Source organism: Brassica rapa, chromosome A10 (assembly GCF_000309985.2).
Source record: "Brassica rapa cultivar Chiifu-401-42 chromosome A10, CAAS_Brap_v3.01, whole genome shotgun sequence".
NCBI lineage: Eukaryota > Viridiplantae > Streptophyta > Magnoliopsida > Brassicales > Brassicaceae > Brassica > Brassica rapa.
Window position 1 is genome coordinate 19,957,383 of NC_024804.2, and position 20,069 is coordinate 19,977,451.

Sequence of the window (20,069 nt, forward strand, 5' to 3'; positions counted from 1 at the left end):
AGCATGAAGGCTTCGGATAAATTAATTTGATGTTTTTGGATTGGCTCCATTACTAATTATATTTTACAACATGTAATTATATTTTTGATTAACATTTTTAATATATATATGTAGTTATGTATTAACAACAAACAAGATGTAATACTCAGCCATAACATGAGTTGTTTGAAACTTTTATACCCCAAAATGTAATAATACTCAACCATAACAATGAGTTGATTGATTCTTTAATACCGCAAGTTTGTTTTTTTACACTTGTTTTGAACTCTGGAATCCAACCAAACCGGAAAAGTAACTTGTAACAAAAGCATTCACACCAGCGACGAACATACAACAACAACAAGATAAGAAGATGTGAAAATGTGCAAAAGGGTTCATCCGTTATGCGATGAGGAAGGGGAGGACAGTGAGCATGAAGGATTCGTAAGTGAAAGTAGCTGAGCCTGAGTATCCTGTGTCCTTCTCCTTGAACTTCTCTGTTAATCCCTGCAAATTTTCATCATCAAAATAAATCAAAACAAGTAATAAAGAATCTGCAGTTGATGATCAGGAAGACAAATCAAAGAACAACTAATCTATGAGCAACAGAGTAAATAAGAGACGTACCTTAACAGTGAGACAGCACCTGCATCAAGGCAAAGCAGAATGAATAATTAGCAACAAATCAAAACAGAGCAAACATAAGGAAAGAGAGGAGGGTATTGAGCGAATGATAACGTACTCAATGAAATTGTCATATTCAATGGCCCTGTTCTTGCCACCGCTTTTGTCGAATTTGGAGACAAGAAGATCCAGAATCACAGGAGAAACTGAAAACCCGAGGCTCAGAAGCGCATCTCTCAGCTCACTCACATCTATTCTCCCGCTCCTGTCCTTATCAGACCTCTCAAAGATGGACTGAACCAAATCACATGTGCGTCAACATCACAAACCAATCTTCCTATCCTACTAAATCATAATAAAACGATAAAAAAAAACTCAAACTTACCCTCCAGTTTTGAAGACTATAGAAAAGTGCAGTAAACTCCTTAGGTCCTACAACACATAGAGATTGCCATAAGTCATTACAGAACACTAATTCAAAACCAGCCTAGCAAGAAAGCAACTAGAATTATTATTTATATGATCTCAACTAGAACTATAATAATGAAAAACCAAAAAAACTCTCTTGCACGTAGTTAACGAAATCACCCAATTAGTATGAATAATAAAAAAAATGATTATTGCCGAACCTAAACACATAAGATTAATTATTTCAAAAAAAAAAAACACATAAGATGAAATGAACACTGAACAATAACATATCATAGAGATGGATAATTAGAGAAACGTTACCTATCTTCATGGCATTGGTGTTGGTGAATAGATACATAAGAAGATGAACAGTCCTCATGCTGAACCTCTGCTGATAAGACGATAAAGCCCCTTGAAGCTCCTTGTCATCGATGAACCCACTTCCGTCCTGATCCGCAGCCTGGAAGCAAGCCACTATGTTCGGATCCGTCCCCGGAGCAAAACCTGACGGAACCAGAGAAGCGAAGGGGCTTCCATAAGAAGACCCCTGAGGAGAAGGATAGCCTCCGTATCCTCCTCCTCCTGGACGAGGCGGAGCACCACCGTAACCGCCGTACTCAGGAACCCCCGACGGCGGAGCAGCAGCTCCGTATCCGCCGTAAGGACGCGGCGCAGCGCCGTAACCGCCGTATTCGGAATGCGGCGGAGCAGCTCCGTATCCTCCCGGACGGGGAGCCTCAGCAGAACCGTAAGGCGCAGACGGCGGCGAAGCTCCGTAGCCGCCGCCGAAAGGCTTCTCCTTTGGCGGGTTGAAGTCCCCTGGAGGAGGAGAGGGAGCGTACGGTGGTGCAGAAGGAGCAGACGAGGATTGGGGCTTCGACGCGCCGTAGGGGACAGCGTAAGGAGATGATGATCCGTACGGAGGATTGTTTCCGCCGCCGTAGCCGTAACCTTGGTTCGTCGGAGGATTGTTTCCGGTGGAGGAGGAGTAAGGTGGCTGAGGAGGGGGAGGTTGATTTCCGCCGCCGTAGCCGTAACCGTAGCCTTGGCTCGTCGGAGGGTAACCTGACATCGCTGAGAAAGAAAAGGAACTTTTTTTTTGATTGATTAAAAGAGAGATCGAAGAAGAAGAAGAAAAGGTTTGACCTTCCTTTAGCTTTGTCAAACAGATGAGGACAGCTCTTGTCATTTCGTCTCTTGTTCCCAAGTATTTACAAGTTATGCCATTGGGATCTGATCTGACCGACAATCAGATTAGTGGTTTACTAAAGAGTTCGGTTTTAGAAACTAGAATCAATCTAATTTGGTAATGATATTACAAGTTCGTTTGTTTTTCTGTTAATCTATTTCGAATTATTTTTAGATAAACTGATTTATTCTTCTTCAACAAATTACACATTGAACTAAGATCTTAAGTACCATACAAATCAATTTAATATGATATAAAATCACCAAATTAAAATCAAATTGAGCCAAAACTTGTCTAACCCATCCAATCTAAACTAAACCAAAACTAAAACTTGTCTGGTCGATTGAAATTGGAATAGATAAATAATACTTTTCTGTGTTATTTTAACAATTTTTTTTATTTAAAAAAATATCATTTTAGAATATCGATAAAAATTTTACTTAATTTCAACTGAAAATTAATTGCAATATCATTGATTTTATAAATAATTTTATTTATCTCAAATATTATTGGTCAAATAAGTATAATTAATAACCATTTAAATATATTTTTTAATCTGTGTAAAAAATGTAATAATTTTGTTAAAAAATGAAGGAAGTAATATTCTAAAATTTGGTTTTTGAGGCATGGATATCTAGGAGGCAAATTGATTAGAGTAGATTTTTTTTATAATTCAATTTATACAATTTAAATTAGTTTAAATTAATTTAAAGTAGTGTAAATCTGTAAAATTAAGCAATGATATAAGTATAAATCTAAAATTTATACAGTTTAATTGTTTGTATATGTAATTTTTATTCATCAAAACAATTTTATAATTAAATTAATAATTTTTTTTTAAATAATTTGTTAATTTCTACACTTTGCTTAGATCCCAAATAACAGGCATGTGTTACAGTCAATTTTTTTTTTTGAACATTGATAAATATTTTTCTTCAATTCTCTATGCAGTATACGCAAGATTATAACTAAAAATACACACTATGATTGATTACTACGTTACATAAATGTAAAAAAAAAGAAGCAATTTACATATTTAGTAGAAATAATTTAAAGTTGCGACAAAAAGGAAGACAAAAACTAAAGGCTTTTGTCCTTGCCGTTCCATGCTCCAAGTGAGGACCTGATTTATCTCGTTTCTCTCTCTTTCTCTCAACGGATCTCGATCTCGCCGAGGAAGAAGAAGAAGAAGAAGAACAATGTCGTCTTCCTCCTCATCAAAGAAGCAAACCCTCTTCATATCGACACTCATCATCTCATGGTACTCCTCCAACATCGGCGTCCTCCTCCTCAACAAGTTCCTCCTCTCCAACTACGGCTTCAAGTTCCCCATCTTCCTCACCATGTGCCACATGTCCGCCTGCGCCTTCCTCAGCTACATCTCCATCGTCTTCCTCAAGCTCGTCCCTCTCCAGCACCTCAAATCTCGCTCCCAGTTCCTCAAGGTCGCCACTCTCAGCGTCGTCTTCTGCGCCTCCGTCGTCGGCGGTAACATCTCGCTCCGTTACCTCCCCGTCTCTTTCAATCAAGCCGTCGGTGCTACGACGCCGTTTTTCACCGCGCTCTTCGCGTATCTCATGACTCTTAAGAGAGAGGCTTGGGTTACCTATGGTGCTCTTGTCCCTGTCGTTGCTGGTGTCGTCATTGCTAGTGGGGTAAAGCTTTTATCTTTTATTCTTCCTCTGTTTTTGATTCTGTTAATAATAGTAATAATGCTATTGTTTAGGATTCAGATGACTTGATCTGTAGAAAGATGATAGCTTTAAAGAGATTGTATATGTTCTGTGAAAGGATAAAACTTTGAAATGGGATCTTGAAAACATGAGTCTTGTGTTATCTATAAAGCTTCAGCCTTTTATGGTTTAATCAGGTGTAGAATTTGGTATAACATCATCATTTTGGGATCTAATGACCTTTGTGCAAGGTGATAGCTTTTTGAACTGTCTGTCATTATACTTTTTAAGAGCTTATATTATATCCTTGTTTTGTTTTTTGTTGTCTGATCTTTGATCTCGGTTCTTAGTTTTTTGTTGTTGTTGTTGTTGTCTGATCATTGATCTAATCAGCGTTTTACTTTTGCAGGGTGAGCCAGGGTTTCATTGGTTTGGTTTCATAATGTGCATTAGTGCTACAGCTGCAAGAGCCTTTAAATCTGTTCTCCAAGGCATCTTACTTTCTTCAGAAGGGTAAAATAATTATCCTGTTGAATTTTTACATTCGGCAAGTAGTTAAATGATCTAAATCAGGAAACTTTTGCTAACTAATCAAGAGATCTCATAAATGATTAGTTCGGTAGGATGTTGTGTATCAGTTTAATCATCTTTAAATCTGTTATCAACCAATGATAGCGCATTTATTTTCTTTCCCTTCGTGCAGGGAAAAATTGAACTCGATGAATTTGATGCTGTATATGTCCCCTATAGCTGTTGTTGCTCTTCTTCCAGTGACGCTAGTTATGGAACCAGACGTGATCAGCCTGACCTTGACGCTTGCAAAGCAGCATCAGTACATGTGGATACTTCTCCTAGTCAACTCGGTTATGGCATATTCAGCCAATCTGTTGAATTTTCTAGTTACAAAACACACAAGCGCCCTCACTCTCCAGGTACATTAAACCTAATTGCATCTTATATCCTTGTTTGAATCCTGGAGATATTAATGTTGATTTGTGTTTCACTATTAATACAGGTTCTTGGAAATGCTAAAGGAGCAGTTGCGGTGGTGATATCGATCTTGATCTTTCAAAACCCGGTTACAGTAATGGGAATTGGCGGGTACTCCATAACGGTTCTTGGGGTGGTTGCTTACGGAGAGACGAAACGCAGATTCAGATGAACTATTCAGTTTCAGCAACATAGCGCGCTTCACACTCCCTATGTTTGGTTCTTCATCTGTTTTTTTTTTTATCAAGACTCATTAATTAGTGAATTTTTTTTTGTAACTATTTCTTATTAATATACGCACTATATAGAATTATATGTATCAGACTATGTTAGATTCTATGATGAGAAGCCCATTGTTGTTCATCTCCACACAACCCCCTCTCTGTCTATGATGGGATACCATATTCGTTGTTTAATTTATTAGCTTCTTGTCCTTTGCCGTTCCATTATTTTGTAAAAGAACTCAAGTCTTCCTCTTTAACCAACGGTCATCTTCTAGAAAAGATCAAACTATACACTCAATACTCGTATTGGAATGGAAGCTACGGCAACAGAGACACACTGGTAAAGACAAGTTCTAGTTTCACCTCACGTTGAAGACACAGGTCTTCTATGATATACCAGCTCTCTTTTGTTTTTCTTTGGGCTTTGTGTATTTGCTCAAGTCCTATATTGTTCTGTCTCAAACTCGACCCCAGTGGTCTTTTAATAGTACAAACCAGCATTAAGGGAAAAAAAATATCAATTAAAGCCAATATAACTGAGTTCAAAGATCATCACAGTGCACAAAAATAACGATTCATTTAGGAGAGACAAGAACAGAAGCAGAGTATAAGACATTTAAACGAGATGATGAGTGTTCAAGTTCGAAGACAGCATCGAACCATTCGACCTTACCCCAAATCTCTCCTTGTTTCCTCAGCAAGGAAATCTCGGCAGACCAAAGCACGCTCTGCCCAAGATGGGAGTCCAACTTCCAGAAGATGACAATGTTACCAGCAGAGTTGCTGCAGAGTCTGCATATATCAATATCATCATAATGCTCTTCCAAACCCTTGACTTGTTTCCAACGCAACTCATTAGGATCACACCACAGTATCCTCCCTAAAGGATCACGACAGAATAAAAGCTTCCCTACAGCACACCAATCGTCTCTCTTTCCTGGAAAAAAGTCTACCTCCCAGTCCATTCTCTGAAACACACACTTACTTGGCAACAAGTAGAAGCTTTCACCAACCGTGTTAACCACGTAAACCTTCTTCTCCTCCTCGATCGCCACACTATGGGAGATACTGCTTCTCATCTTGGGGAGAAGCCAGGTACCCCAAGTTTGAGTCTGTAGATCGAAAACCTCTGCCCAGTTTGTGGAATCAGCTTCCTCTCTACACCCACCACAAACGTATATCTTCCCGTCGAGGAGGTTCGCCGATGCGGAAGCGCGAGGCCTCTTCATCGACGGGACACGGTTCCACGTGTGAGAGAAACAGTCGAGGAACCAGACATCACTAGTGAGACGGCAGTTTATGAGTCCGCCCAAGACATAGATACCTCCGTCCACCGCAACGAAGGAGGATAACAGCGGAGCCTGGTTAGGGTTCGAAGGGATAGGGTTCAGGCGGCGGTGTTGAGGGTTGAGGACGAACCAACTTGGTGGGTTACAAGAGATGCGCATGCATACGTAGAGACACGGCTCGGTGCAACCCATCCGCCGTCTCAGTTTCAAGAGCTCAGGGGAAGTTACGAGAGCGCGGTGGCTCTTTGAGGCTATAGCTAAGGCCGCTAGGTCAAATCTCGAGATCTGAGCCAGGCAAGTAACTGCCACGTCATCTGGCAGCGAGCATAATCCAGACTGAGTCACTTTCATCTTCTTGACCGGTGGTGGCTAAAAAAATTTATACTCTCTAGTTATTGACTTTCTGAAACTATTCTTATTAATATACGCACTATATAGAATTATATTACATACGTAATATTTACCAGACTATGTTAGATTCTATGGTGAGATACATCAATGATATATTTTCCTCCAGAAACGCCCTCTCTGTGTCTATGGATGGTCTGAGCTGCCAGTTTGGTTGTGTATTAAAATACTTTATTTAATGAAGATAATATAATATGCAAATTTTATGGAATTTTTCATGGCAGTTGAATTCAGTTATTTAACTGAATAAACTGTACATCTATAGCAATCATGATGGTACTGTTAAAGATCACAGGACAATTAAGAATATTGTCTCCACACATTGATGATCTATGAATGACACCATTGATGTATCAATCCTTCTGTTTCCAACTGCAACATGTTTGAATGGTGATTGATGATGACCTCTCCTCTATGCCGATTGGAATGTGACTTCACCGGTGGCTGTTCTTACATAAGCAGCAGAAGCTTCAGGAGTGTCTTCCTCGCTCGGTGGAACAAGCTGCCAGAAGAGAGGTAGATACTTTTCCCATTCCTTCAGGATCGTCTCTCCTTTGCTGCTTCCGGTTTTTTCCTTTTTTTACCAAAACAACAAAAGAGAGGTTTATTCATATATGAAGTCATCAAAGTCAAAGTCACTCTTCCTAAGGACTTACCACATGGGCTTCGATTAAGCTCTTGAGCTGCAACTCCCCTGCAGGTGCAGTTACTCTCTGGATCTTCACTATCTCTCGGTTAATCTGTTAATAACATAGTTTTGTTCAGACAAATGTGGAAAGCAAGAATGTAAACAAGAAATGGATACAAAGAAAGAAAGAAACCTTGGGAAGAAGAGTGTCGTCTTCATCAAGAAGATAAGCTAACCCTCCTGTCATACCTGCAGCTACGTTTCTTCCCACTCTGTTTCAATGTGAAAACAATGTCAGTTTACAAAGTTTATCTGCAATCTCATCAACCAGTTTTGAGTTATTTACTCACTTTCCAAGCACTACGACACAGCCACCAGTCATGTACTCACAGCAATGGTCTCCAGTGCCTTCAACCACTGCTTCAGCGAGTGAGTTTCTAACAGCAAACCTCTCCCCAGCTTTGCCTCTAGCGAATATTTGACCGCCGGTTGCACCATACAAGCAAGTGTTCCCAACTATGGTTGCTTCCTCCGGCACAAAGCCGATTTTATCCACAGTAGTTACCACTATCTCACCACCAGCCATTCCCTTTTTTTAAAAAGAACCAAAAACACTTAGCCGATTTGCTAACTTGTGATGCAAGAAACTGATATTTGATCGATAGAATACTAGTTTTACCTTTCCTACGTAGTCATTGGCCTCTCCTACGAGTCTGATGTTCATACCGGGAATCAAGAAGCATCCAAAGGACTGTCCAGCACTCCCAAGGAAGCTGCAGATAAGACAAAGAGTTAAAGCTTGTTTTACTATCACCTGAACTGTAACATGTAGTTTTAGTAATCTTGTTTCTCACGTTAGGTTTACTTGTCCGGCAAAACCAGTGTCTCCATACTTCTTTGCGATGACTCCAGCAACACGACCACAAGCAGCACGGTCTATGTTGCATATCTTAACAGTTTTATCAACCACTTTTTCGTTCTCTATCGCATCTTTCACCTGGAGAGATATTAAAAAACTGTTAGCAACTAGAACATAGTGATAAAGTGAAAGAGTCTTATTACCAATGGATCTTCAAGAATATCATCATCCAGAACAGGTCCATTTGTGTGAACCTCCTGCTTCCTGATCTCAGTACTGCTCATCGAAGGTACTCCAACAGACTGAAAAAGTGAAAAAAATTTAGAAAAGTTATAACAAGCTTGTTGAGTTTAGTAGAGTCTAGTTGATACCGAGAGAAGGTAGCTCAGGTCGAGATGCTGAGTTTTCACTAGCGAAATGTCTCGTGGTTTCAGTAACTCGGTTCGTCCAATGATGTCATCTAACTTGCTGTATCCTAACTGAGCCAAGATGCCTCTCACCTGCCGAGAAGAGATTCTCCTTTTAGATGAGATTAGTGACGGGAGAAGTCTTAAGGATTGAGATGACTAACCTCTTCTGCTACGTATAAGAAGTAGTTGACTAGATCACCAGGCACACCGGGGAATCTTGCACGCAGTTCTTCTCTCTGAGACCATTCAGAAGTGGTATAAGTGAAACTCAAGAGAAGATGAATAAGAAGTCACTTGTTAGTGTTTTTACCTGACTTGCCACACCCACTGGGCAGTTATTAGTGTGGCAAATACGAGCCATGACACAACCAGTAGCAATCATTGCCAAAGAACCAAATCCGTATTCATCAGCACCCATAGCTGCAGCCATTAGTACATCAACACCACTCTTTAAGCCTCCATCCACTCTTAAAATGACTCTCTCCCTAAGCCCATTCTCAATAAGAGTCTGCAAAACGAAAACAAATCAAGTTTTTATATGAATCTCCAATAGAACTAGTGTACCACATGGTTTACAAAAGGTTTACTTGGTGAGTTTCAGTTAGTCCAAGCTCCCATGGACCACCAGCGTGTTTAATGGAGCTTATTGGACTAGCACCAGTTCCACCATCATGCCCTGATATCTGAGGATCATATCAAAAGGAACAATGAAACTTCTTTGCAACATGAGATCAAGAAGAGGCAGTTCTACTTGATATTCAAGTTGATACCTGGATAATATCAGCGTTACCCTTTGCAACACCAGAAGCAACTGTTCCAATGCCAGCTTCTGCAACCAGTTTGACTGATACTTTTGCATTTGGATTGATCTGTTTGTTCAGGTGGAAATTACATTATAAGGATTGTTTGTCACAACTTTTTGTTAAGTTCTTAAAAAAATATTGATCACCTGATGTAGATCAAAGATCAACTGAGCAAGATCCTCAATGGAGTAAATGTCATGGTGAGGAGGTGGAGATATAAGAGGAACACCAGGTTTAGAGCTTCTCAGCCTTGCTATGTAAGCACTGACTTTCTTTCCAGGAAGCTGACCACCTTCCCCGGGCTTAGCACCTTGTGCAACTTTGATCTCCAGCTGATCTGCATTCACCAAGAACGTTGGTGTGACTCCAAAACGCCCTGAAGCAACCTGAGAGTATACAAAATGCATTAGATGAAGGCGAAGCAGAGTTGTTTGAAGTACAAGAATGAGAATATGACCTGCTTGATAGCACTTGTTGCAATGTCCCCATTTTGAAGACCTTTTAGATGTGGCAGTGTTGGTGAGTATCCATCAACCACATCCGTAAGAGGCTTCCAGCGGATAGGATCCTACAAAGAGAGACAAATTAGATTTTGATTTTTTTACTAGAAGGTGTGCCTTTTGAATATACTTTACCTCTCCACCTTCTCCAGAGTTTGATTTACCACCAATCCTATTCATTGCAATAGCAATTGCTTCATGAGTTTCTCTTGAAATAGCACCAAGTGACATTCCACCAGTACAGAATCTCTGAACTATAGAGACAGCAGGTTCTACTTTCCCCACTGGGATGGGTGCACGGTCACTCTTGAACTCAAGTAGATCACGTAGGACCTATAAAGAGAAAGTAAGGTAAGTGAACTTCATCAAGCTTGATAAAGACTTAACTATATATACTTACATTAACAGGCCGGTTAGCGAGATGCTGCTGATAGACAGCATATGCAGTTTCACTCTTTTCGCGGACAGCCTTGTGGAGCAACTTTGACATCTCCGGGTTGTTTGAATGATACTCACCTATAAAAAACAATAAGAGTTGTGTAAATGAAAATGCATAGAACATACTGCAATTTGTATCCATACAGCATATTACCTCCAGGTCTAAATTGAATGAACCCGAAGTTTTCTAGTCTCTTAGTTGTATCCTCAGAGAAGGCCTTCACCCAGAAAGACAGTGTCTCCCTTGCCAACTGCAAGTAGATTAGCATTTTCTTTGAAGCAATGTTGACTTGATCAGTAAAGTAATTAAAAAAGTCACTGTGATGTATTCCTCACCTCATCAAAGGTGAGTCCACTGATTTTAGACACACTACCAGTGAATGCAAGATCAACAACCTCCTGCCCCAAACCATATATCTCAAAAATCTGAGCACCACAATAACTGCAAAAGAAAAATGTTTAGCAGAAGTTGTAGAAAATGAACATAACATAAGTCGCAGGTAAGAAATATAAAATGGAACCTTGAAAGCAATGAGATGCCCATCTTGGACAAGATTTTAAGAAGCCCTGCATTAACCGCCTGCAAGATAAGCCATTGTAAAAAAAATCAGAATCCATTATATAATATGGTTAAACAGCTAAAAGATGTAGTGAAATACTCACCTTGGTATAGTTCTTCTGAGCTTGCTCAATGGTTACAGTGGGGATTTTACCGTTACGCATTAAGGCCACAGTTTTGTTACTTAAGCGCCATTGTCTACATGTCTCCAATGCCAAGTATGGGCATACAGCACTGTAGGGAAATTTTCACAAAGCATAATCTTAGACAAAGAAACAAAGACATATTTAGAAATATTCAGAATAAGACCAAAGAGACTAAACCTTGCACCATATCCAATCAAACAAGCAAACTGATGTGTGCTAAAGCACTGAGCCGTGTCAGCAACAATGGAAGCTGACATCCTCAAGCCGTTCTGAATAAGATGTTGATGGACGGCTCCTACAGCTAACATTATGGGGATTGCAGGCCGGGTCGGTTCCTGAAAGAGCCAAGATTGATTATTAGCAGAAAGTGTAACATCATAAGTGAAGAAAGTGTATTACAATTTACCAGGCTATCGGTTCGGTCTGAAAGTATAAGCAGCTGAGAGCCACTTCGGACAGCATCATCAGCTGCTTCACAGAGATAATAAAGAGCCTTTTGCAAGGAGCCTTCAACACCTTTTCTTATATCGAAAAACGTGGACAGAACCTTGGGTTTCAAGTATGTATCCTTCATCAACTCTTCAATCCCTCCTTCGTTCAACACAGGGTTTGAAAGAATGACTTGGGAGGCGTTCTCAGGCCCAAGCTCCAATATGTTTCCACGCTTGCCGATGTTTACTTCAAGAGACATAACCAAGCCTTCCCTAAGGGGATCAATGGCAGGGTTTGTAACCTGTGCAAATCTTTGCTTGAAATAATCATAAAGCATGTGTGGCCTTTGAGACAGTCCTGCCAGTGGAATATCATCTCCCATGCAGAAGGTTGGTTCCTTTCCTTGGGAGGCCATAGACTCAATAACCATTTGCACATCCTCACTTGAGTAACCAAATGCCCTGATAAGATGTGATTTGTATAAGGACTAGCTTCTGAATGGTTAAAAGAAACAAAAGATGAAAGTTTCATGTGTTTTTTTTTACTGTTGGGTTCTTAAGATTTCTTCATTTTCCATGACAGTTGAGGATTTGAAGTTCACAGGCTTCAAGAAACGGAGGTTTTCTTTAACCCATATTCCATATGGATTCAGTGAAGATACTCGCTTCTTGACCTCTGTGTTCTCATATACCTGTATGTTGGACGAGTTATTATAAGTCAGATATAGAGTAAGAATCTGTTCACCAAGATTTGGACCGGCCATGTACCAACCTGGCCATTCACTAGGTCAGCAGCAATCATCATTCCGGGTCCTAGACGCCCTTTCATGGTGACTTTCGCCTCATCAACTGGTACTACTCCGACCTAAACATGAGAGTGATGTGATAAGTTTCTCAGTAAGTAAAAATGTAAAAAAAAAACTTAGGAAAAGAAGGTTGTAGTCACCATAAAGTGCATTTTACTTGTATAGGTTAATGGAATACCTCAGATGCAACATAGACGAAATTGTCACTAGTCTTCCAGTAACGAGCAGGACGAAGGCCATTTCGGTCAAGACAAGCCCCAACTGTTTTTCCATCACTAAGTGACGAGTTCAAGTAACAAGTGTCAGATAAACCTGAAGAAAAGCCGTAAAAAAATAATGGAGAAACTCCAAGGACTAGAAGCCTGAGCTCATACCCAACAGGCAAACCACAACAATGCAGTGACCCTACCCAAAGGTGTAAGAAGGTTAAGTATGGCCAGCCCTCAAAAGATTTACCTGAACAAAAGTAATGCAGGACCATCCCAAGCCTCCATTTGTCCTTTGTAGTAGTCATAAAAGTCTAGAACCTACAGTGCAGAAAAAAAAAAGAGATCTCATCTCATGAAGAGATAATAAAAAAACATTTTATGCAGGGATATATATCAAATGTACTATTAAGCATGTCTAATAAGCCTAGAAGAAAACAATTACCTCAGGATATTTGATAGATAAAGTTGGATGGTTTTTGTATGCCTCAGGGACAAGAATCATTAGAGCTTCCTCTGGTGTTCTGCCACTTCTTATTAATATCTGATTATGATTTTCATAACAAGTTAAGAAGATATCTTAACATTAAAAAATACTCTATAGACAAGAAGGCTGCACCACTTACTTCCGCAGCACTGTCAAGGTTGGCAGAGTCTGAACCTCTGGGATTGCCAAATGGACGAATCTCATTTTCACGGCCATTCCAAACAGAAGACTTCAATGAAGCTTCTCTAGACTGCATCCAGTTTAAGTTCCCCTGCAAGATTCAAACAAAGAATCTCCTTCAACACACTTCGTTGTAAAGTTGAAAAATGTCTAGAAATTATTCTAACCTGAATGGTATTGATCTCCCCGTTATGTCCAAGAAACCTCATAGGCTGAGCAAGAGGCCACCTAGGACTAGTGTTTGTGCTGTACCTTCTATGATAAATAGCAAAGGGAGACGTGTACAACTCATTCTGAAGGTCTAGATAAAACAGTCCAAGAGCTTCAGATCTAAGCATGCCCTTGTACACTATAGTTTGATTGGACAGTGAACAAAAATAGAGTTCAGTTCCCCAAGTCTCAGCAGCCACTGCTCTTTCAATCAACTTCCGACAGATGTAAAGCTCCCTTTCAATGTCATCAGTACTATCATCCTTTGCTATCTTCACAAACACTTGCTGTATGTTAGGCATTGTCTCTCTAGCGTTCTTACCAACTATGGGAGCATTCACAGGAACATCTCTCCACCCAAGAACCTCTAAGCCTTCTTTTTCAAATATATTTTCAATAACTACAAAAAAATAAAATACTTTAGTAACATATTGTCTCCATCTACTATAAAAAAAAATAGTGTTATAAAAATCGTTAAATTGGGTCTGAACAAAATGATTTTTTTAATCTCGTTCAAAAGATTGATGTAGCATCCACCTAAACAATAATCTTCTATAAGGCCACTAACCACCACCGCCTAACGATTTCTTGAACATTGATGAGAGATATAGGATTCACCTTGTTTGGCTTCTTGCATGAAGGTATCTTCTTGTGGAAGAAAGATCATTCCAACACCAGTATGCAACTTATCAAAGGGAGCAAGGCCCTGTTCCTTTGCCCACACGTTAAAGAAGTCCCACGGGATGGAAGACATAAGACCAGAGCCATCACCAGAATCATTGTCGGCTCCACACCCTCCACGATGTTCCATACACCCGAGAGCAATAAGAGCATCCTTGACGACTCCATGTGAAGGAATGTTATCTAAGTTTGCTATAAACCCGACACCACAAGCTCCTCTCTCAGACAATATATCTTCCAAGTTAGCAACCTAAAACGTAACAACAAGAAACTTAGATTCTCAAAGAAACGTATCGTCATCATCATCATCTAGATCTCAGTGAACGAACGTACCTGAGGTTTTAAGTAGGAAGGAGAAGAGAGATCTTTGTCATGAACGCGTTCTAGGTCGATGACGGCACGAACCGAGGAGAGACGAGAGAGAGGAGAAGCGCGTGAGGTGGAGGAGGAAGAGTCTCCACGAAGTCTGCGTCTGGTTCTCTTGGACTTACAGTAGAGCCCGACGAAGTCGACGAAGAAGAAGTTCTTGTCGGAAGAGAGAACAGAGCTTGGTGTTGTGGAGAGAAGAAGCTTAGGGACAGGGGAAAGGGATTTCATCGCCATTGTAAGGAGGAATGAGAGGCGTGTGTGTGGAAAATAAGATAAATGGGTTTAAACATTAAAAACCAATATAATAAATAAGATAAATGGAGGAAAAAAATAAAAGGATGAAGTAAGAGGAAGAGGAAGATAACAGATGAGTGATGAGAGCTTACTGGAGCCTCTTCTTTCTTTCTTTCCTTTTCTCTCTGTTTTCGTATTTATTCGTTTTCACAAGAATCACTAAGGGTATTTTGGGAATAATATATCACTGATTGTAGTAAGTGACAATATCGAATTTTCTTTTTGAGGAAAAATACAAGTGTTTTTGAGTGGTAACGGTCGGGAATCTGGGACCGCCATTTTCTAGTGCTTTAACCGGTTTGATACGGCAAATTTGGTCGTTAAACCGGATTGAGACATGAACACGCGGGTAAAATAACTGTAATTTTTTTTTGGTAGTTGAGAGATGGTGACAAAAATAAGGATTATATAATTCGTTGCCAAAAAAGGATTATATTATTCATTTATTTTGAAATGTTGTTATTTATGGATAAAATAAAAAGAAATAACTGTGATATATACGTTTTTCAATGGATATTCGTGACGTTATAAATTAAAACGTACATATCGATATCATTTTGGAATAGATTCACACTGTTTATTTTTTTGGTCAACTTTGAGAGTTTGGTGTTTGATACTAAATATATGTGAATTTACGAAAAGCCACGTAACAAGGTGTGGGTTGAGATGATAAGTGTGTGGCTGAAATGGACTTGAGCTCTTAAATAAGCCTTTGGGATATGAAACGACCTTAAAGTTGTTCTAAAAGCCACCTTCTCTCTAATATCTCTACTGTATCATTCATGTTGTCTAGCTCTCTCTTCGCTTTTGATAAGATAAGAACTACAGCTTATAGTCAGTTTGCGTATCACGAGACCAACACCCAAAAAGGAGGGAACACAAGCACCAATCTGAACAGATATGAGACAGACACAGAGACACTTGCTGGAAAAATCAAAGATATAAGGATAGATATAACAAGGAGTTTGATAATAAAAAAAGTTTCTTATTGTTTAAGTTTACCAATATTTTTTCTTAGTACAGTAGCATTTAATGTCACTTTATAGATAACGTCAAACAGTTAATTTGTATATTGATTGGAGGATATATTTATGTCGTTGTAATTTGTTTTTTTTTTTTGCTATCGTTGTTCACCTCTTTTCTAGTATAGTTGGAGCACAAGAGAATATCTAAATCTTGGGTTAAAATGTAAATTGCCTCAAAAAAACTACCCATGTTTAATGCTTTTGTCGTAGTTCAGATGAATTAAACAATGGTAGTTGTTTTCATGATCATGTTAGTTCTTCCCTGTGACCAAGCATAAGTAACCACTCTTTACTGCCCAATAGTGAACACATTATCTTCTCAGTTTAAAATTTTATTATTGGAAATTTTCAAGATTCATTTGGTATGATTTCTTTTTCCTTGGAACTCTTTGTATCTAACAATTTGGAAATTTAAAGATCTTTTATAAATCGATTATTGCAAATTACAAGAAGATATAAACTTTTACAGAAGGACATCGATCTCATAATCGGAAACACATCTTAGCAAAGGAAAAAAAAAAGACAATCAGAAAACATCAAAGAAGTACATTATAGAATATAGAAGACTTTTCTCGCTCGAAATAAGCATAGAGAAGAGGATAGCTCTCTAGGGCTTGGAGTCTCCATCAAAACCACGTTGGAGAAAACCAACGGAGGAGAGATGCGAGACATCGCTCCACGAATCAATGATCCATTTCTCCTCATTGAAGTGAACAACATTCACCGAAGCATTAAGTAGTTTTCCAGCTGATGAAGCTTTTGTGATCATCAAGTAAATTGCCCTTAACACTCCTCCATGAGTCACCACTATCACTCTCTCTCCTTTGTGCTTCTTGGCAATTTGCTCAAGAGCATTCATGGATCTCTCACAAAGTTGGTCAAAGCTCTCTCCTCCTCCCTATTGATTTGTATAATAGACATGCGTTAGAAATAAGACCATGCATTTAATATAAGATGTAATTAAGCAATTGAATAGATGAATATAAAAATGATGAGAGATCAAATATGAATTAGGCTTACAGGAATCTCGAGGTCATTTTGGGAAGAAAAGAAAGCAGAGTAAGCTTCAGGTTCTTTCTCTGCTCCTTCTTTCCAGTACAACCCTTGAAGACTACCCACATGCCTCTCCTTTAAGTCAGGTACTTCAGTCACCTGTATAAGCATATTTTAATTACACCATATAATCACAACTCCTAAAATTTTGGAATACTGAAAAATGTTTTTGGTGTTTTTAAAAACAAACATGTGAATACTATTGAATTTCTCTATTTTTCTTTTAAAAAGGAATTTTCTAATACTGTTTAATTTAAACTCATGTTATATGATTTTATTATATAGGATCGATAAAGATATTTTACAGACCTCGGGACAAAAACAAGCTTCTGCGATCATCAGAGCAGTGTCTTTCGCTCGCTTGAGGTCAGATGAATACACAGCTACGGGTCTCTCCTCTTTCCCCAATCTCTCAGCGATCTAATGATTATTTAAACAAAAGAGAATTGGTGTCAATAAAATAAAATATAATATCGAAGGGGAAAGACGTGGAAAGAATTGATCTTAACTGCTACAGCCTGCTTTAGCCCAACTTCGTTAAGGTCTGACTCTATTTGTCCCTGGATTCTTCCAGCAGCATTCCAAGTGGTTTCTCCATGGCGAACAAGAACAATCTCAGTCACTCCACTTTTGACATCCTCACCAAATTTGAACTCCTTCGATGCATCGATACTACATATTTATAAATTCTCTATTAGCCACACATCAAAAATACAATGCGATATATTTTGCATGCATTCAAACTCTCACAGCAAGTAATCATGATCAATGCGCTAAAGACATGCTGTGTAATTATGGACGTTTGCTCTTAATAATCGGAACACTGGAATAATACAACTAAACATTGTTTTCACAATAACGATATATTAACGCTGAAAATAGGTACAGTGGACTAACAAGCGAATCTGAATAAGCTATGTTTTTAAGACGTTCATGATATATATAATATAACAAAATAAAATGCACTAGCTATAAACGTTTTACTTAGTGTATGTATGAATAATAATTGTTGAAACTATCCGATATTAACTAAGATAGAAAATGTACCATTCATGACCCATGCTAGTGGTCGTTTGCCGGTCGAAAAGTGAAACGAAAAGTGAAAGTTCGAAGCCAAAGAAGAATATAGAAGAGAGAAAGATGTGTGTTTGTAGTTATGATAAGTCGATTTGGGCTCTGCTTTTATAACCTTTTTCCCCTGAGGAAAGAAAAAACAAATTTTTGGTTTGTCATTTTTTTATTAAACTTAAAGGGATCAAAATAATGAAATAATTAAAATTCGTGCAGCTCATCGATTGGTAATGCTGTCATATTTGTTAATTACTAAAATACTTAATTATATGGACTTTTAGAAAAATCATTTGATCGATAGGTATTGTAACCACGTGTGATGTCGATATTTCAATATTTTGTTCAGATCGGAATCTCTTACGAGATCAAGGGAAAATACGTAGGGAATCTCCTAGAAGCTAGAATATGACTACTCCATGATTATAATTTATGTTAACGATTATTTTTTATTAAGTTAATTTGCAATTTGTTTGCCACCTGATGAGTAAACCATAAGCACCATCAGGCAAGAGCAACACATTTTTTACTTGTGAAGTTATTTTGACAAATCGTTATATCAAAGCCTATTTAGATAAATATTATATCCAACATTTTTATATATCCAGCATTTAATTTAATATTGAGTAATTAAGATATATATTTTAGTTTTGTAAATACGCGAGAATCCAAATTGAAAATTACGAATCAAAGTGTGATGATAACGCAAAGTGATAAAACATTTTAAAAACCGATATGAAAATAGACGAATACGTGGAGTCGTGATTTGATCACTTTCCTTAACTCAATAAATCGCCCGTAGGTGAAACGGTTTTTGTACGATTTTGAGTCTCATGATAAAACCACGTGAGACTGTTTTGCTTCACTCAAAACAGAATCTGCAAACTAACTACCACGATATACTCTCGAGATTTACTTTGAAAGACTAGAAGTATTGCTGGAACTTTGTATGTGGAAGCTTATGTATGAATTTGTGAGTTCTCAAGTGTATGAGCGTGTGTCCTCAATGGAAAGGTAATATGTTTATTTATAGGAGAGATTTACAAAACTTAATCATAAAGCAACTTGACTTGTATCATTGGGTTTGTTTAAGCTTTTGACATTTGTCACTAAGTCATCAAGGTTAAACCAAATGAGTTTTAGCATTTGCCATTTGTCATTAAGTTGCATAGCTTAATCACTAAGTTAGATAGTCATCAACTTTATTTAGCTTAAGTCATTTGTCACCAAATAGATTTAGCTTAGTCATTAACTTAATAAAAAGCTTTTTCATCATTTTACTCAGCCCATAGACTTGCAAATGTGATGGATTTTCTCCATATAAAGTACAACATTTACATTACATTAGATTTGATTTTTTTAACTCAGCCCAGTAAATTTGTAAAATTATATTTACACATATTTAATTTTTACTCAACCTAATAAGCTTGTAAAAATAATTTCAACAAATCTTAATATATAAAACCTTGGGATCGATCTCCCATCAATTTGTAGTCTACAATAGCCAATAAAAAGCTAACCGTGGAGATTCATTTATCGGATTTGCTAAAATGCACATGAAGAAATTAACATGTCTTTTATATATGCATGTGGCATGTGTGTAATAATAACTAAATAACGTATAGCTTTAAAAGAAAAAACTTATCACATAGACACCTAGCTATAAGACACCTAGCTATAACCAATAACGGTAGTTCAAAAACAGGTCATGCATGTGGAGTAGCGACACAGAAATACTAATAAATGAGATTCAGTTCCTCACAATGAGGATCGGTGGTCCTATTGTATCTTGCCACATGGAGGAAATAATGAAGCTCGTTTTTGTTTTAAACTTATATCGCCATCTTTCTTTGTCGCATAATCTATTAACTGAACTGGCCATGTTTAATCGTTTGAGCTTTGAATCTGTGATCCTATATTGGATACTTTTGAACATCCCTTTAGTTCAGAACCGTGCAAAAATAAGTATTCGCTTTGAATTGTAATCAATCTTTTGTTTTGTTAAAGTGAATTTAGATTAAACATTATGTTAATTGATTAAACATATATTATATTTATTTATTTTTCGCAATGATGATTCCATATTAGTCAATCTCTTCTAGCTTTTCAGTAACCGGTTGGCAGGAAAA

At 38.1% G+C, this 20,069-nt stretch overlaps 5 protein-coding genes across 6 annotated transcripts; 1 reads left to right on the forward strand and 4 right to left on the reverse strand.

Moving 5' to 3' along the window:
- Positions 1 to 172: 172 nt before the first annotated feature.
- On the reverse strand, positions 173 to 2,181 carry LOC103847323 (probable calcium-binding protein CML50). The gene is made up of 5 exons (XM_009124383.3): positions 1,336 to 2,181; positions 989 to 1,035; positions 722 to 897; positions 607 to 625; positions 173 to 486 (listed from the first exon to the last, which is right to left on the reverse strand). The coding sequence occupies exons 1-5, from the start codon at positions 2,084 to 2,086 to the stop codon at positions 382 to 384; spliced, it is 1,098 nt and encodes a 365-aa protein (XP_009122631.1). The 5' UTR covers positions 2,087 to 2,181; the 3' UTR covers positions 173 to 381.
- Positions 2,182 to 3,263: 1,082 nt separating this feature from the next.
- LOC103847324 (UDP-URONIC ACID TRANSPORTER 1) lies at positions 3,264 to 5,235 on the forward strand. The gene is made up of 4 exons (XM_009124384.3): positions 3,264 to 3,858; positions 4,286 to 4,389; positions 4,580 to 4,808; positions 4,892 to 5,235. The coding sequence occupies exons 1-4, from the start codon at positions 3,403 to 3,405 to the stop codon at positions 5,036 to 5,038; spliced, it is 936 nt and encodes a 311-aa protein (XP_009122632.2). The 5' UTR covers positions 3,264 to 3,402; the 3' UTR covers positions 5,039 to 5,235.
- Positions 5,098 to 6,789, reverse strand: LOC103847325 (F-box/kelch-repeat protein SKIP6-like). The gene has a single exon (XM_009124385.3). It carries the CDS (start codon positions 6,728 to 6,730, stop codon positions 5,666 to 5,668), a length of 1,065 nt encoding a protein of 354 aa, XP_009122633.2. The 5' UTR covers positions 6,731 to 6,789; the 3' UTR covers positions 5,098 to 5,665.
- A 152-nt stretch (positions 6,790 to 6,941) lies between these two features.
- LOC103847326 (ferredoxin-dependent glutamate synthase 1, chloroplastic/mitochondrial) lies at positions 6,942 to 14,890 on the reverse strand. Its single transcript, XM_009124386.3, has 31 exons — positions 14,465 to 14,890; positions 14,069 to 14,381; positions 13,408 to 13,850; positions 13,200 to 13,331; positions 13,019 to 13,117; positions 12,824 to 12,894; positions 12,546 to 12,642; positions 12,334 to 12,426; positions 12,108 to 12,253; positions 11,537 to 12,023; positions 11,308 to 11,465; positions 11,089 to 11,218; positions 10,947 to 11,005; positions 10,762 to 10,867; positions 10,580 to 10,676; positions 10,388 to 10,503; positions 10,123 to 10,320; positions 9,945 to 10,055; positions 9,634 to 9,873; positions 9,455 to 9,553; positions 9,272 to 9,367; positions 8,995 to 9,192; positions 8,846 to 8,920; positions 8,646 to 8,774; positions 8,478 to 8,576; positions 8,270 to 8,412; positions 8,095 to 8,188; positions 7,766 to 8,004; positions 7,609 to 7,687; positions 7,444 to 7,527; positions 6,942 to 7,361 (listed from the first exon to the last, which is right to left on the reverse strand). Exons 1-31 carry the CDS (start codon positions 14,732 to 14,734, stop codon positions 7,200 to 7,202), a joined length of 4,863 nt encoding a protein of 1,620 aa, XP_009122634.1. The 5' UTR covers positions 14,735 to 14,890; the 3' UTR covers positions 6,942 to 7,199.
- Positions 14,891 to 16,070: 1,180 nt separating this feature from the next.
- On the reverse strand, positions 16,071 to 18,926 carry LOC103847327 (metal-independent phosphoserine phosphatase). 2 transcript variants are annotated; one of them, XM_009124387.3, is made up of 6 exons: positions 18,857 to 18,926; positions 17,920 to 18,070; positions 17,382 to 17,544; positions 17,182 to 17,292; positions 16,840 to 16,971; positions 16,071 to 16,717 (listed from the first exon to the last, which is right to left on the reverse strand). In XM_009124387.3, the coding sequence occupies exons 2-6, from the start codon at positions 17,931 to 17,933 to the stop codon at positions 16,427 to 16,429; spliced, it is 711 nt and encodes a 236-aa protein (XP_009122635.1). In that variant the 5' UTR covers positions 17,934 to 18,070; positions 18,857 to 18,926; the 3' UTR covers positions 16,071 to 16,426. The 2 variants fall into 2 exon arrangements, with proteins under 2 accessions (XP_009122635.1, XP_033137426.1); XM_033281535.1 differs by having other exon boundaries at positions 18,715 to 18,925.
- Between the last annotated feature and the right edge of the window lie 1,143 nt (positions 18,927 to 20,069).

Excerpts from the sequence above, each read along its gene's own strand:
- LOC103847323 (XM_009124383.3), bottom strand. The coding sequence starts at position 2,086 with ATGTCAGGTTACCCTCCGACGAGCCAAGGCTACGGTTACGGCTACGGC. Across the intron at positions 1,036-1,335 it reads CACCAATGCCATGAAGATAG|GACCTAAGGAGTTTACTGCA; the intron begins GTAACGTTTCTC and ends TATGTGTTGTAG. Across the intron at positions 898-988 it reads ATAGTCTTCAAAACTGGAGG|TCCATCTTTGAGAGGTCTGA; the intron begins GTAAGTTTGAGT and ends GATTTGGTTCAG.
- LOC103847325 (XM_009124385.3), bottom strand. The coding sequence starts at position 6,730 with ATGAAAGTGACTCAGTCTGGATTATGCTCGCTGCCAGATGACGTGGCA.
- LOC103847327 (XM_009124387.3), bottom strand. Across the intron at positions 17,293-17,381 it reads GGCTAAAGCAGGCTGTAGCA|ATCGCTGAGAGATTGGGGAA; the intron begins GTTAAGATCAAT and ends AATAATCATTAG. Across the intron at positions 16,972-17,181 it reads AAGCTTGTTTTTGTCCCGAG|GTGACTGAAGTACCTGACTT; the intron begins GTCTGTAAAATA and ends ATGCTTATACAG.
- LOC103847324 (XM_009124384.3), top strand. The coding sequence starts at position 3,403 with ATGTCGTCTTCCTCCTCATCAAAGAAGCAAACCCTCTTCATATCGACA. Across the intron at positions 4,390-4,579 it reads ATCTTACTTTCTTCAGAAGG|GGAAAAATTGAACTCGATGA; the intron begins GTAAAATAATTA and ends CCCTTCGTGCAG. Across the intron at positions 4,809-4,891 it reads CAAGCGCCCTCACTCTCCAG|GTTCTTGGAAATGCTAAAGG; the intron begins GTACATTAAACC and ends CTATTAATACAG.
- LOC103847326 (XM_009124386.3), bottom strand. The coding sequence starts at position 14,734 with ATGGCGATGAAATCCCTTTCCCCTGTCCCTAAGCTTCTTCTCTCCACA. Across the intron at positions 13,851-14,068 it reads CATGCAAGAAGCCAAACAAG|TTATTGAAAATATATTTGAA; the intron begins GTGAATCCTATA and ends ATTTTTTTGTAG. Across the intron at positions 12,643-12,823 it reads CCTGCATTACTTTTGTTCAG|TGATGGAAAAACAGTTGGGG; the intron begins GTAAATCTTTTG and ends CTCGTCACTTAG.